The sequence below is a fragment of the Conger conger genome, chromosome 15 (genome assembly GCF_963514075.1).
Source record: "Conger conger chromosome 15, fConCon1.1, whole genome shotgun sequence".
Classification (NCBI taxonomy): domain Eukaryota; kingdom Metazoa; phylum Chordata; class Actinopteri; order Anguilliformes; family Congridae; genus Conger; species Conger conger.
In genome coordinates this window covers 16,518,352-16,535,099 of record NC_083774.1, presented here as the reverse complement: position 1 = coordinate 16,535,099, position 16,748 = coordinate 16,518,352, and the positions used below count along the sequence as shown (strand labels likewise).

General features: G+C 41.9%; 1 protein-coding gene across 2 annotated transcripts in view; it reads right to left on the bottom strand.

The window, feature by feature from the left end:
- Positions 1-440: 440 nt before the first annotated feature.
- The window catches only part of LOC133111186 (protein unc-13 homolog C-like), a 95,814-nt gene continuing 79,506 nt past the window's right edge, over positions 441-16,748 (bottom strand). For both annotated transcript variants that reach the window (XM_061221351.1, XM_061221350.1), the window contains 5 exons: positions 14,032-14,112; positions 10,674-10,821; positions 3,576-3,668; positions 2,248-2,407; positions 441-1,930 (listed from right to left, as the gene is read on the bottom strand). In XM_061221351.1, coding sequence (XP_061077335.1) covers positions 1,645-1,930; positions 2,248-2,407; positions 3,576-3,668; positions 10,674-10,821; positions 14,032-14,112 — 768 coding nt within the window. In that variant the 3' untranslated portion in view covers positions 441-1,644. The remainder of the gene's footprint in view (positions 1,931-2,247; positions 2,408-3,575; positions 3,669-10,673; positions 10,822-14,031; positions 14,113-16,748) is intronic.

Here is a 16,748-nt window from a genome sequence, read left to right as displayed (position 1 = left end):
GGCCAGTTGTAAATGCCGACTTGCTATACACAAGGAAATAAGTTTGTGGCACTCAGCAATTCATTGTATTGAGTAGCCTTCTAATGTGAGGATTCTGGTTAATGGTTTCCTCCCTGAATATTGCAACTTCATGTTCATGTTCCTACAGGAGGTAATTATTTCATTCAATTATTTCATACTGTAGGTATTTTTTCAATATTCAAATACAGTATCTGCCGGTGGTTCCCTCTGTTGGTGTGAAGATGATGAACATACAATCCTGTTACTTGTGTCTGAAAATACGAGGAATATAAAAATATGAAGACAAATTCAAGTTGTCATGAAATGTGGAAATGGGTCACAATACGGATATTTTTTTCAGATGCGATTTGATGAATGAATTAGTCACATTCCTTTAAATCCCCATTTGACTCTTAGGCAATAAAAAAAACATGATAATCTTTGAATTTCTCACTAAATATATTTACATGACAAACAATTCGCCATCAGTGCAATACTCAGGAATGTTGCATAATTACCAAATGCTATACTCCTTCAAATAAAAATAAACATGACCTGGTTGACGCTTATACAACTAATGTAGAAGCAACATTTGCAAATTTAAAACTGGTTAACAGCTTCACAAAAAGAAAAAAGAAAATATCAGAATCACCCCATCAACAATCATATGTAGCACTGAATAAGTCATATCGCACATGTACATAGGTATGTATATTTCATACAGGTAATGGATTGCTCTTTTGTACAAACATTTTTATATAACTTTGGCAGTTTCTCAGGAACAGTTTTTTTTTCATATGAAACAATATCAAACTGACAGCAGTGTTATGTAAGCTCGCCTTCAAAAGCTCATGTTCACAGTGATAATTCAGAAAGGCAGGAAGCCAATGTAAAATAAATAAATTGATAATAATAATAATAATAATAATAATAATAATAATCATAAAATGTAAAAAGAAAACCAATGTTTCCACCCTTTCCATTTACTGATTGTGAGGGAGGCTGTCCTCATTGTTATAAAATTACAAAGACTTATGAAGGTTTACATAGCAGTCATTGCCTTTTTTTTTCTAAAAAAAATATTTAGACTATTATTTTAAAACTATTTTCAGGTTGCAAAATGTATAGAGTTGAGACATAAGACCCAAGCCAACGTTCGTTGTCAGATAATGAGAAGACGGGGATGAGAACAGGACATGCACAACATGTGTTGTGGAGAGCACTGTATCAAAAGATCACTGCAGATGAAAATATGTAACAATTCAAATGCTAAACCTTTGAAGGAAGAATGAATAACACTGGACAAAATAATGGTACCTAATTCACCATGGATTATTCATACTTTTTTGTTTTGTTGTATTTTTTTTTCTTCTGGTTTGGCACTTCATCTGAACAAATTTCAGTTCAAAAAGACTAAATTTAGTACAAAAATGTATTTAATATCTCATTAACCATAACTCGGAGAATATAGTACTTCATAGCAAGTATCGGTAAACACCTGTACGTACTGTACTTTAAAATGAAACATTCCGACAGATGTTTTACACACATGCACGAAACGAACGACACACAAACTGCTCTCCGCGGTCCGCACACGGGCGGTCCGCACGCGGGCGGTCCTTGGGGGCGTGTCCCGGTGCGCTTTTACGACACTTCCTCCGCGGATCGCGTTTCGGACTTGAGCCGTACGAACTCTTTGGCCACCTCGTCGGTGGTCCTCTGGGAGAGGATCCTTATGATGGTCAGGCCGGTGTCGTCCATGGAGATGCTCCTGACCAGCGGGTGCCAGGCTGAGGAACTGCCCTTCTCGGCCAGCTCCCGCAGCTGGATGACGGTCGTGCCGACCACGCGATCCTCCCGGGCGAAGCAGTAGTCCTTCACCGAGATGTGGAGCTCGTACGCCTCGGGCTCGTGCTCGTTGCTCAGGACGCTGGCCAATGAGAAGACGAGCATGGTCTGAGTAAGGCGGAGCGCTTTTCACCACGTGGCAGAAATGATACAGCAATAGGACACAGTATATACGCTAATGCACATTCATACTACGGCTACCACCGATGCAAGAGCTTATTTCACTTATTCCAATATATGTATACATATAAGTCCACTCCTGCTATGTGTTTATACTCGGACCTCTCTGATATTACCGAACTGGAATATATGCAGGATTAAGAGATAAACTGGGGATCAGCCTAATTTTGTATCAATAAAAAATGGCTAATGCATCACAAACTCAGTGCAGTGACTTACAACTGGAACATTTCATTGTACTTCGGAGACCAGTTGTTGTTCTTGGTCTTGGTGCCGAATTTCCTCTTCTTATCGGCAAGCTGGGGCCCCACGGCGTTGACCTCCACAAAGGGCCGGAACATGGCATTGGTCTGCCAGATGAGATTGTTCACTGCAACAACTGCAGGAGGAGAAGTCGCAAGGATATGGCATGAGGGGACAGCTCTTAATTACATGACATTTCAGGAATTCAGCAGACACTCTTTTCGAGTGACTTAAAAACTTTTCTTTACATATTACATTACATTACATGGCATTTGGCAAATGCTTTTTTCCAAAGCGACTTACAGTTAATTTAGACTACACAGGAGACAATCCTCCCCTGGAGCAATGTAGGGTTAAGGGCCTTGCTCAAGGGCCCAACAGCTGTGTGGATCTTATTGTGCCTACACCGGGGATCGAACCACCGACCTTGCGGGTCCCAGTCATGTACCTTAACCACTACACTACAGGCCGTCACACAGTATCCATTTACTGTCTACACCCAGTGAGGAGTGTTCAGTTAAAAACATTATAATCGGATATTTGTTCCTTGCATCTTAAAGGCCTAGGGGTGTGTTTCTTGGCTGATTCCAAGGTCTGGACACAGCGGACACACCAGTCCTGTAAAGTGCCATTACAAATCTCTCTTTCAAGGTCACGACAACAAAATGATTCTGGAAAGTCTAAGGCAAAGACCTCTAACATTTTCCATAGGCCTGGACAGAAAGTGTGTGTGGTTTGCAATGGAAGCCACACAGAAAGAGGGAATCTGCATAGGGGTTGAGACCCATGGTGGAATATCTAGGGTGAGTAAACTAACCCTTTAAAGTGTAAGATTTGTCATACTGTATATGATCGGAACAGCAATAGAACTGAAATCAATTGTTCTTTTTTTTTTTAACTCAACGGGTTAAGTGTGAACAGAATACAGTGAGTGCAGGGGTGTGTCACTCGTGAGTTAGTGCTATGTGCCTATACTTATACCAACCTTATGCAACTGACTTTTCAACACTGACTAGCCATTTCAGCCTAGTGCTTGTCTGTTTTTTTTTTTATAATGTAGAAAATAAATCCACAAATGACAAAAGTTTGACTTTTGTGCAATTGGGTATGCCTCACCATTACCATAACACATTTCTTAAAGTACTTCCTCTCAGATAAAAAAATTCCCCCCCATATTATGCACCGTCCTTGGAGTGACAGTTCTTGAATGTAAAGTTGACGTGGTTCATTATTTATTCCTGCTGTAAACACATTTATGAGGGCTGCGGGTTCTGACGGAGAGTTCTGGAGTCTGCCAGGCTTACCCTTCACGTTGACTTTGTGCTCCCCGGTGCCAGGATGGGAGATGAGGTCCAAATGAATGGACACCTCACCCACCGATCCACTGGATGTCTGCACTGGAGTTCCCAAAACAAAACAAAGCAATCAATGACCAATGGGTCACCAGCCCGGCTTCTTTCCTCCAAGTGCAAACTGGTTTGGGAAACACTGGATTCGTTTAACTTCATTGACATTCAGTTAGCCCTTAATGTTGACTCAAATAATTGAACACAACAGTGAGTCTCATTTAATTCAAGTAACTGTCAGCACTACAGTCATGCTTCCACATTGCCTTTTCAATAACTACCAAAGCAGCCATTATTTGACTGTAGATGACTGAAGTTACAGGGGTTTTATGATAACGGTATATTACATTACAAGGAAGAGGAACATGCATACAGTCAATGCTGAGGAGTGGTTTAACTGTATGTAACGTAGTGTAGTTCAACTAGCAGTTCAAGCCCATACTGTATTGCAAAGGTTTGTTGGTATAGTAGTTCAACGACATTCAAATGTGTGTAGTGGTTGTAGTAGTTAACGACTTTTTGTAATTTTGAGGTATAGCAACTACAGTAATGAACCACTACTTTTTGCCATACAATATTAGGTCTTTCCAAACCCCTTTGGCGAAATAGCACCTCGTCCCTCTGTTTTTCCTCTAATCCTGAGAATCAGTCTGCTCTAGTATAGTTGCCAAGAGTCAACACATTGCTGGGCTGGCTCTCCCCATGTACAAAAATAAGGCACTGCTAACACACACATCATGCCTGGGGAATATGATGATGATACATTTTAGATTGTTTTTTTTGTTTTTTTTCACAAAATAGTTTGAACTACATTTTTGGTGTAATTATAGTTTTAAAAGCTGCATTTCTCTTTAGGGTAGCTTTGCTGTAGTTCAACTACTTCCAGTGTGATCTAATTGTTAGTTTGTACTATGCTTTTACAAAACTGCATACTGTATGCACAAAGAATAGTTTTAGAACTGGACTCTGCCTTCAGAAAGCTGAGTAAATTACGTAATTACAAACAAGATTGCTATTAGGCTAACGACCACAACAAGTCAATACAAACAAGATTGCCATTACCTACCACAGCAAATGAAAAGAGGCAAATTCACTGTTACCTGCAGCAGAATTACATTACATTACATTACTACATGAAGCCTACACATGCAAGCTCATCTTTACCTGCTGCACCAAACGGAGGGGGGAAGCAATGGTCAATGGTTTTATGGTCAAGCCACATTGTGTGCAAAATACCATTACAAACACAGTTTATTAGCTGCACTGATGCACCACTGCATGAAAACTAAAGTGAATCTTTTATAGAGCATGAAATTAAATAAATAATGCTGCTTAGGTTAATGGGAATGCTCTGGATGTTATTAATTTAAGAAAATCAGTCAATTCTTATTATTCTCATTAATATGATGGAAGGTTTTTGGTGCCAGAACCATAACCCCACTGCCACTTTGCCCAGTGTAACATTTTTACCTGAAATGGCTGTATATACACTCAGTGAGCAATATATTAGGTATTTACTAGAATATCTTTTTAGACTTATTAGTCTTCTGCTGCTGTAGCCTATCCACTTAGAGATTTGATGCATTGTGTGTTCAGAGATGCTCTTCTGCATTCCACTGTTGTAATGTGTGGTTATTTGCATTACTGTCACCTTCCTGTCAGCTCCGACCAGTTTAGCCCTTCTCCTCTGACCTCTCATAAACAACGCATTTCACATTTCTTACCCATTCTTTACAACAACTGAACCTCTTGACCACATCTGGCTTTTATGCATTTAGTTGCTGCCACATGATTGGCTGATTAAATATTTGCATGAACAAGCTGGTGTACAAGTCTACCTAATAAATTGCTTACTGAGTGTGCATACATGAAGTAAAAATAAAATGTATAAAAATTGCCTTTATTGAAATATGACAATGTGCACTTTAACCAAATTTTTTCATTACAAATCTCAAATTGTGGAGTACAGAGGCAAATTAATAAATGACGGATCTGTCTGCAAAACATTATGAAGAGCACTGTAAGTTAATGGCCTCTGGAGTGAAATATTCAGCAGTTACATTAAAGAAGAGTGCCTATGCAATTTCAGAAAGAAAAAACACATATCACATGGTGTTACAGCATTACATTTAGTGCGTTTTGCACTTTGGCTGAAAGGCTCCTAAGAACCGGCCATGATGCATCCTTGACATTTCCTTCACACTTCTAATTGACAAAATTTGAAAACATGAATAGGCAAGCCTGATGGATAACTCCAATTAGCTGGTATCAAGCTTCAGAAAATAAGTATCTTCTTGAAGAAAAAAAAGTGAAACAAGATGACACCGAGCTATATGAGGACACTGGGAGATGCTGTAGTTCAGGGTATATCAGCACATGTAGAGGATGAGCGCACATGCTGTAGTTCAGGGTATATCAGCACATGTAGAGGATGAGCACACATGCTGTAGTTCAGGGTATATCAGCACTTGTAGGGGATGAGTGCACATGCTGTAGTTCAGGGTATATCAGCACTTATAGAGGATGAGCGCACATGCTGTAGTTCAGGGTATATCAGCACATGTAGGGGATGAGCGCACATGCTGTAGTTCAGGGTATATCAGCACTTATAGAGGATGAGCGCACATGCTGTAGTTCAGGGTATATCAGCACATGTAGAGGATGAGTGCACATGCTGTAGTTCAGGGTATATCAGCACATGTAGAGGATGAGTGCACATGCTGTAGTTCAGGGTATATCAGCACTTATAGAGGATGAGCGCACATGCTGTAGTTCAGGGTATATCAGCGCATGTAGAGGATGAGTGCACATGCTGTAGTTCAGGGTATATCAGCGCATGTAGAGGATGAGCACACATGCTGTTGTTCAGGGTATATCAGCACATGTAGGGGATGAGCGCACATGCTGTAGTTCAGGGTATATCAGCACATGTAGAGGATGAGCACACATGCTGTTGTTCAGGGTATATCAGCACATGTAGGGGATGAGCACACATGCTGTTGTTCAGGGTATATCAGCACATGTAGGGGATGAGCGCACATGCTGTAGTTCAGGGTATATCAGCACTTATAGAGGATGAGTGCACATGCTGTAGTTCAGGGTATATCAGCACATGTAGAGGATCAGAACACTGGGAGATGCTGTAGTATATCAGCACATATAGAGGATCAGGACACTGGGAGATGCTGTAGTTAAGGCTATATCAGCACATGTGGAGAGGTGTCAGGTGTGTTGCAGGGTGATATTTCACAGCCTGTCTAGCCCAGCTAGTGGAGAGGGGCCTGGTAAATTGCTCCTACTTTCTCTCATTATCTCTCCTCTCTTGAAGCATTGGTGCTTGGAGCTTGAAAGCAAAATATAGAGCTGTGCTGGACACCACGGTGCACTCAATTAGATCACGGTCATTTACTGTTCAGTGATATGGCCCAGCAGTGAGTGAACTCTAACCCTTACCTATTCACATTCTACACCGCAAGGATAAACATCCAGGGACTGTCACACCAACCCACCTAAATCACTTATAATTAGCATCACTAAGCAAAGTGATACATCTTTAAACTCCCATAGTTATTCATGCTACAGTAATTCCCCCCGCCCTAACCATCTGATTTGCTGCTTAACCTATAAACATTTTTCTCTATGGCAAAGCTTCCAAAATGACCACATTTGTCCAGATCTTAAATCTGACCGAACACTCCCGAGCATAATCAAGTATATTGAACCATTGGACCAGACTCTACCCAACTCCCATAACATATTAACATTTTCTCTCTCAAAATCCTAAAGCAAAGCAATGACTACTGTACATATGTAGTCTGAGCATGGCATTATTTGGGAATTACAGAATTATAAATCTCATCAAGTGGAATTACTGGATTCAATCAATACATGAGATTTGAGAAATGAACTGGATGTTCAGACATTGCTTAATCCTCAGCACCCGGATTCAGATACAGAATAACAACAGGGTAAATTCGCCCATACCTTGCAAGAGTAGAACAAGGTTTTCTGTAACAAAGTGTCAGATTATTGACACTAATTCCAAACACCAAGTGCATCTCTGCATGTGATAATTGTTGTCTGGCTGGAAATGGATTCATCACAGATAAGACGGTTAAGTTTAAAAGTCTGCAAATTAATTTGGCCAACCTCATCTATTTCCCAAAGTTAATTACACATTTCATTAAGTTCTTTTATCTTTCGCGAGGCTGTGATGGACTTGTGAAAAACCTGTGGGGATACTGCTGGGAGCTGTACTGTCTATTTATACACACCAAGAGGAACGAGCCCGTGATTCTTTTGGCAGATCAATTGAGATTCTTCACTGTAAGGTTACTTTGTGGTTTGAACAAATGCCCAGGAACAGGAAGTGGGCTGTGGCAGCACTGCCTTTCAAGTGCCGGTCGTTTTAGAACACTGTCATTGATGGAGCTGTCACACTAAATTAAAAAGGCCTTTGTGTTTTTTTTCATTCTGTTTCTTGGAACAGGAAGTCTTGACCAGTAGCTTTCAAAAGATCTCTTTTGAACATTGCCTACTTTCCCAAAATAGTCAACCCTCCCCGCGTCCTTATTCTTCATCTGGCATGAAGAGATGAAATGCATGAATGACTAATTATTACCACCTTTGACGGGTTGTCATCACCATTAGCGTGACTAGCATGGATGAGTGTCCATCCTTGGGTTGCCTTTGCCCCCGCAGAGTGAGTAAGCAACAGCAAAACTAAAGTATACTAAAGCCAAACGGCTGTCTCTGAAGAGGTGAAGTGCCACAGCAAGTAGCTCTTTAAGATGTAAAATATTGTAATGCTGATGTAACAATCTGATGTAAATTACAGCATTGCAGTTCTCGAACAACAAAAAATATTTTAAAATCCAAAAAAACCTACTCTTCAAACAGTGAAATACCAGTAAAGCGAGCATCCTTTGAGGCACAAAGAGGCATGATCAGCAGTCAAAGACTCCCTTTACGTTGAGACTGAAGACGCAGTCATCCACACTGCTGAGCACACAGCGGCCAGCGGAAAGGGGGTGGGCGCATGAAGCTTCCGTAAGTGGGGGGGGGGGGGGTTCTACATTTGACAGGACAGCATTGGGTTCTCTCTCTCTCTCTCTCTCTCGTCACAAGGAGAAAACAGCAAACACTTCTAAGGAAATGCCAAAAAAACCCCCCAAAAAACTAAAGGTAAAAATAACAGTGAGTGGGTCAAAGGAAATTCATCGGAGGGGAAAATGACATCATGCTGCTCCATGCTACCCCCTCTGGTAATGCTGTAGCAGGAAAGGTCACAGCGGAGCCAGGATTGTGCCGCCCACTGAAACTTCGCTGGGGCAGGAATGACTAACTGTGGCAGGGATGCCAGCCGCATTCCCCACAACAGTGAGCAAGGCCCAGTTTATTTAATCCCACTGTTCAAACACAGCTCTCAGCAAAGGACAAAAACAAACAGACATGTAGATGTGGCAGCGACTGAGGCATTATGATCAGCAAACACGCTACCCTGACACATCCAGAGGTGAGACTCTTTTTGCCTCCTGATTAAGGTCATTTATATTGCTGAGAGAATCATTATTGTATCTCCATGGTTTTGTGGTTAACCGAATCAGAAGCTAGGTTTTGAAACGGCTGGTAGCTGATTGACCAGTTAGACCTGCTCTATACTCAACATGGTTTGACCAGCTCAAGCTATGTTTTGAAACAGCTGGTATTTCAAGCTGGTAATATCTGGATTTTACTCCAGGGTATAGCTATACCTACTTCTAAGACACCAAGCACAAATCTTCCTCGAAACCATACCACACAGTATACAACAGAATAGATACTAAATAAGTGTTTATTGGGATTAATATTTGGGTGCACAATGCAAGAGGTGCACACAAGAAGCCAAAACAAGGAAATGCTACTCCAAGAAACACACTGATAAACAACATAGTGATATTATCTTGGCTCAAGTAACCATCCCTGTAAAACTACGCAGACAGCATTCCTACACATTCGAGATATATAAACATTATAATTTCTGTTAGGAATTGTTGACAGGCATATGGAATGAGAGCAAGCAGTAAGTGTGTTCATAAACTATGGAGGCCTTCCAATTAGAGCATGGGTCTTATACTCTGGAGGAACAGGAGCTCAGAATGCAAGCTTGCTTGTCTGTAATTGAGTTAAACTGCATGCAGTGGCTTATTTTCCATCCATCTGAGCAGGACCGACTCTGCAGCTGGCACCATTTACTACAGTGAGTTAGCACACAGATGCCTAAGACGCTGTAATCCTGTCCCCAGTGCCATCACACCCCGTGCCAGTCTGGCTCCTGTCACTGCACTGGGGCCCGCCAAAGTTTTTAGGCACCAAGAGGATGAATATTGGCATGTCTCATTCACAACATTCTTTAAAAAAGATTTTGCTGTGGACACTAACCTATTCGAGTGTGCATATTGACATACTGCATGTTTCCGAAGCCTGAGACACAACTGGTTGAAGAACATGACCTAACACAGTCTTTAAAAAGTAACAACTTTTAACTTTTAAAATCTTTGCTGTAAAGCACTCCTCAAATGAGTAGCAACTGAAGGAAAATCTGTGATTTCACTGCTTGAAAAAAATCACAAACCACCCAAATGCAATAACACAATTCACAAACTCCAACTATTTTCCACATCCACAAAACAAGGCAGACAATATCTGAGCACTATATATAATATAGAGTGCAGTAAATTACACTGTTATTTATTTTTAGTCTCTATGGCTATATTGCCGCTGAAAAGCTAAAAGCTAAGTCCCCCCACCCCCCACCCCCCACAATTCCTGGCTGAAAGAGGACACTCGGCCTGGTTTTATGGATATCATATTTACATTTGCACTACAAATAATGAAAGCAGCCTAAGATGTCTTTTGTATTCAATTTCCAAACAACTGTATTGAAAAAAAAAAAAAAACTTATTTCAAACAAGTACACATCTTCAAAATGGCCCTTTTAAAGTAAAAGGACAGAACAAATTTAATAAATGCAACCAACTCAAATAAACGAAACCAAACATACAGCAGTAGTCTTACCTTGGGAGGGCTGGGTGCTTACATACTTCTTGATCAAGGCATCTGTAGTTTGTGTGTAAAGGCTAAGAGCATACTTCAATGACTTGAGCTCTGGACTTTTCTCCAAGTAGTTCTTCTTCAGGCCGTTTCCTCCAGCGTGGAAATATTGCTATGTAGAAATGACCAGAAACCATTCAGTCCCTATTCATGTCAAAATACAGTAAATGGCATCTGCAGAATGCAGCACACAGTATGCGCACATTCAGTACATTGTAAATGGTAAATGGTTGGAATTTATATAGCACCTTTAGCCAAAGCGCTGCACAATTGATGCTTCTCATTCACCCATTCATACACACACTCACACACCAACGGCGATTGGCTGCCATACAAGGCGCCGACCAGCTCATCAGGAGCATTTGGGGGTTAGGTGTCTTGCTCAGGGACACTGACACATCCGGGTGGGCGATCGAACCGACACCCCTCCAACTGCCAGACCGACTGCTCTTACTGCCTGAGCCATGTCACCCCTATTGTGCCTGTGCATAGTCTTGCACTTTCAATCTCCATCTCACTGTTTGCCTGTCTGTTCACAAAAATATCATATACATACATCTAGCTTCCCCCTGACAGGATTCCACCACTGAGAAAAACAGAACTGTATTTGTAACCATAACAATAAAAATCATCAGTATTTGCAATAATTCCAGGGTGACATTCAACACATAACTTTCTATAAATAGAAGAATTGCACTATTACCCCACAGCTTTGGCTTGGGGAAGTGTGATGCACTTCTGATAGCAGCATGAAGGGAAAAGGCAAGAATAATAATAATAAAAACGTTTTTGCAGTTTTATTAAGACAGATGAGGTTCACCTCATATCAGTCCTGTCGCAACCGTCACCTGAACCCCCCTTACCCCCCCCTTCCTCTGCACAAAATGAAGGTGAGTATCTGCTCCCACTGTGCTATCACGTTGCAGACTGAGACACGCCGACAGACGTACACACGGCCTAACATATCAAAAAGAGGTGGAGACACAAGGCCTACACCAAAATACTCCATGTCAGTGTCACAACTGCTACTTCATTCTACTGCAGACCTCACTTACCAATTACATCAGGCAAACACAAGCCGCAATGTGAGGACAATGAGATCGCGGTTATCTGTGGGCAGGGCTTGTGTGCAGATTAACGGTGTGTCCTGTTTGCTTTGTGGCTTTTGTGTTTCTGGTTCATTCAGTGCGCTTATTGATTTGTCAGGTGCTGTAGATGCATAACTAAGATTCTTACCAGAGTAAACACAGTGCGACTACTTGGCACATCTCAAAATCCTGCCGCAAAGCTTATGAGTGTTTAGTTCACATAGAGACCATCAGGGAAAGCGCTTATAAATGAATAATAACACAGATGTAATTGCATTATTACTTGTATGCTTTTCTGGAATTATTCATGGGATTATGATAAGAACTCATAAAACCTGTCAAACATTAATGCTTTCGATCCTATTCATCAAGTAGGGAGTGAGTTAGTTGGATAAATCCCTTTAAATTCCAGTGCCACCAACTGTAAAATTGCCACAGATAAATCACCTACATTGGTGAATATACCATGACATGTATTTTCACCGAGGAAGAACCTTGCCAAGAAGCATCACTCGGGAGGTCTTCCAGGACTCTGGACTCTCCAGATGTTCCATTCAGAAACATGAGCATTATTAAAGATCGCAAAAGGAAATGACCAACAACATCTCGTATATCAGGCCCATTATGGGTTTTAACATTACAAACATTTCCAAATTAAAATGAATTACCGTACACTCCAGGAAGCACAAAATTAAATCAGTTGGCTTTTCAAACAACAGTCTATCAAAAGTTAAAGGCCACACAACTCGTCAAGCCAGTTACAAGGACCTATAGTAGCCTATTGTAATAGCAGCCTGTGCACATGGTATGACTGTTCATATCTCTTCCAATATAGTCTCAGTATAGACACTGACATTTCCTCACACCTGCCTTATAACCCACCTGTACTGTAGACACTTTACTCAAGGCTTGCCCAACCATGCCCTGGTTAAGAGTGCTGTCCCCAAACCACACCCATGATCAGTACATGCTCAACTTCATTTACTTTATGTCCACAGGTAAATATATATATATTTTAAAAACACAATGTAGCATAATTACTTCAGAATAATTTGTTTCCATGGTGTCCACAAACGCTTGGTGCAAAGCCAACAGCTCTCCATCACACAGACAGTTTAAAAGGATTAAAGTAGTACTCTCATTCTTCTCCCTGTTTAATCAGAGATCATCCCCACTGCTCCTGCTGCATGGTAGCTAAGTAGCCCTGTCGACAGGGTTTATTGAACCTTCAGTGCGTGGTAAATCATTGGCAGTCTCCCACTCTCTCCTGCCTCTCCTCTCCTCTACTCTACTCTCTCCCTCTACCTGTCTCTCCCTTCCCATTCCAATGTACAATGCTATAACATTGGTAATACACCATGCTTCCCTCTTAATTTCCTGAACTTAATATCCACTGAATACCGGACCCTGCCGTTTGGCCGGTTTCAGCATTTGGTCCAACCCTCTGTCTGTCTCTCTACCAGAAGAAGGCTCTGTTTCATACTCTTTTCTAAATGCAGACAATGTGGCCTCACTAGACACCTGGCATTTCAGTCACACTCCTTATGATGTGGAACTGCAGGAAGGTTTGAGCTCTGTGGTGGCATAGTGTACGTGTCGTGGGGTACAGGTGGGTGCGTACGTGTCGTGGGGTACAGGTGGGTGTGTACGTGTCGTGGGGTACAGGTGGGTGTGTACGTGTCCTGGGGTACAGGTGGGTGTGTACGTGTCGTGGGGTACAGGTGGGTGTGTACGTGTCCTGGGGTACTGATTGGTGCGTACGTGTCCTGGGGTACAGGTGGGTGCGTACGTGTCCTGGGGTACTGATTGGTGTGTACGTGTCGTGGGGTACTGATTAGTGCGTACGTGCGGAGAAAGGCACTGTGCTTCTTTAATGTCGCATAGTGGGTCATGCTAAAGCTGTGCCGTGATGGAGTGACCTGATACCGTGTGGAATATAATTGATTTTTGTCATTCCCTGAGGAGGCCTCCGCCCTGTTGGGATCAATCAGGGGGCAGAAATTCTCCTCATCAGCATTCCAGAGGGGGAGGACTCCATTAAGAAAGCTAGGTGAGGACCTGCTGGACGCTTTTGTCTCAGAGCATCAAAGACGATGCCTGCATGCTTATAATTATGTTGTGTTTTGCTACTGCTTTGTACCGAGAGCAGGAGAGGAGACGCACATACGGGTTCAACAGGTAAGAGGAAGATCTGCTGTTTGAGACGTGCAACCTTTGCAGTGCATGATGGGTACCTTGATGGTGGGTAGGACCAGATCCATGGCTGCGCACTGCCGGGGAGACAGGCTTCGAGCTTCCTCTCGGATCACATGCTCCTACACGCAAGAAAATACAAAAAACTAAATCAAAACAAGCACATACTCATTAAGTTCACATGCCTGATGGGTCAAAACCATATATCAGGCATTATTACTATTGAAAGCATTGCAGGAAAGTGTAACTGATAATACTGGTTCTCTTCGTAGGAAAATATTTTCCTCAGTGTGCTAGACCTATAGAGTCTCAGAATTTGAAACCCCATACAATTCCAAGATTGAGAGTAATTCTGGATAAGAGTCTGTTAAATTACTGTCATTGAAATATAAATGTGAAAGACAAGAAGCAATACATTTAAAATATTGGTGCATTTTAACAAGAGCACATTCCAAAGCAATACGACTATATTGTAGAGTCTGGCAGCGGAACAGATGCATGCAAATCCATGCTTTCCTCGCGAATCTCCCCATTCTTAAACGGGAGCACATTTAATCCTCCGGAAATACCACGGACACGAGTACATAGCTTGGGGAGAGCACGATCGATACGGCAATTGAGACGATCATCTTTGCAGCATTTAATCCAATCTAAACTGCAGCCCTAGATCAGCGCCCACCTCAAGACAACGTGTGTCACGCAAACGATCTGCTTAGCGAGGTGATTACGCTTCCCTCGCGCCGGGCGCGGCCACGGAGGACGAGCGGGGGCTGACGTGCGATCCGCCGGGTTTCCCACCGCCGTCGCTCTAATGCTAACGCTGAGCCTACTCAGGCCGCTTTTTTTAATCAAACAGGGACGACTCTTAACACGAAAGAAGCTGTTCATCGATTTCCCTCCCTTAAAGGTCACTTTTTAAAGAGCGAATCCCATGCAACGGCTTTAATGCTTTGTCGAATCTTATTGATTAGGTGTTAACGCTGCGTGAGTGTATACCGACAGGGCTGGGATTAGGAAAGTCCAAGTCTGCCTATTATTCTCTATTAAAGTCAACCCATAGCTCCTGGCCTTACAAATAGGTCCTGATCCTGGCACTGCCAGTCATTATAGTTCATTAACTAATATAGTTAGGATAAATTACTCTGCTTGAAGGACCAATTCAATGATTGCTAAAAGATATAAGCCTTGGCAGAAGATCCAATTTTATTCAGAATGGCTAATCATTATGCTTGAGTTTCAAGTGTGCACAATGTATAAAGTGTAGGCATGATTAAAGACTATATGAAAATTATATATTCAGCCATGAATCATTTGACATTGCAGTGGAACTGGGTGAAGTCTTCTCCACACTACAATGCCTCTATTGAGAGCTCGGTCTCCACTCAGCCCAGTTCCCCTCTACCAGAAGTCCCTCCCAGGAGGAGAGGTGCTGACCCAGAATGCACTGCAGGAACATCAACAATGGAAGACACACTGGGGAACACTAAATCTGAACGGAAAGGACTGCAACATGAGAGCTTTATGTAAAAGGCCCAGCTGAAAACCATGATAGAATTTCATACTTAAGTCAGTTAAGAAAAATGCTGCTCGAAGCCTGCACATATGACTTCTTGCAATTATAGTTCACCTTAAAAATACCATGTATTTTGTTTGAAAAACCATGTTAGTTAATGAAAGCAGTAGCAGTGCAGTTAATATCTACCCTGGTGTAAAATCCAGCTATCATCAGCTTGAAATACCAGCTACGAGTGGTATCAAAACCTAGCCTGAGCAGTTTTTTTCAGCAGGGTAATACTGCATGCATTTCTGATGTAAGCTAATTTAAGTTGTCGGTCAATTATAAACATTCAAGAAGAGCAAGGGCTCTGATAAGAAGCTCAAAGTGAGATGATTAGTAGGTAAGCTCATGGCCCTTACATAGCTTATTTACCAATACCCAAATGCTCATTGTCCAACCAAACACATTCACTGTGTTCTTCTCACAGAAATACCTCATGGCCCTTGTATAGGCTAATCTACAAATACAGCCATAACTGTGTATATTTTAGAACACCGATTTAATTTGTGAAAGAACCCTGCGTCAATCATCAGCGTAGAGCAAGATGTAATGAAGCATGGATTCTATAAACATATTTCAGGGTTTTAAATATTTTCAACAAGATGTAGTCTCACTGAAAAGTACAAATATTTAATCAGACAGTAAAGAGCTGTGTTTGATTAGCAGGTTATTTTAAAATGACCTCAATGCCCTACTTATCTCTGAAAATACAAACTTTTCCACAGTAGGAAGTAATATTACCACGATATCTCCAGATATCAACTTTAAATGCATTTGAACTTGCATTTCAATGATAAATTCTCAGAACCAGTGAATGATTTGTGAAGGCTTTGTTGAAGTCCAACATAGCGTTGACCATCAGAAGGAAGATCTTCAGAAATGGTTCCAGAGAAAGATGTTCACCCTCTTAGGATAGCAGCAGTCCCTCAGAATTCCAGCAAAACCAGAATCTCATCAGCAGTGGGAAAGGCTGACTGACCAGTGGGATGCCAGCAGTGGGAATGGCTGACTGACCAGTGGGATGCCAGCAGTGGGAATGGCTAACTGACCAGTGGGGAATGGCTGACTGACCAGTGGGATGCCAGCAGTGGGAATGGCTGACTGACCAGTGGGACGCCAGCAGTGGGAATGGCTGACTGACCTGTGGGATGCCAGCAGTGGGAATGGCTGACTGTCCAATGGGACACCAGCAGTGAGGAA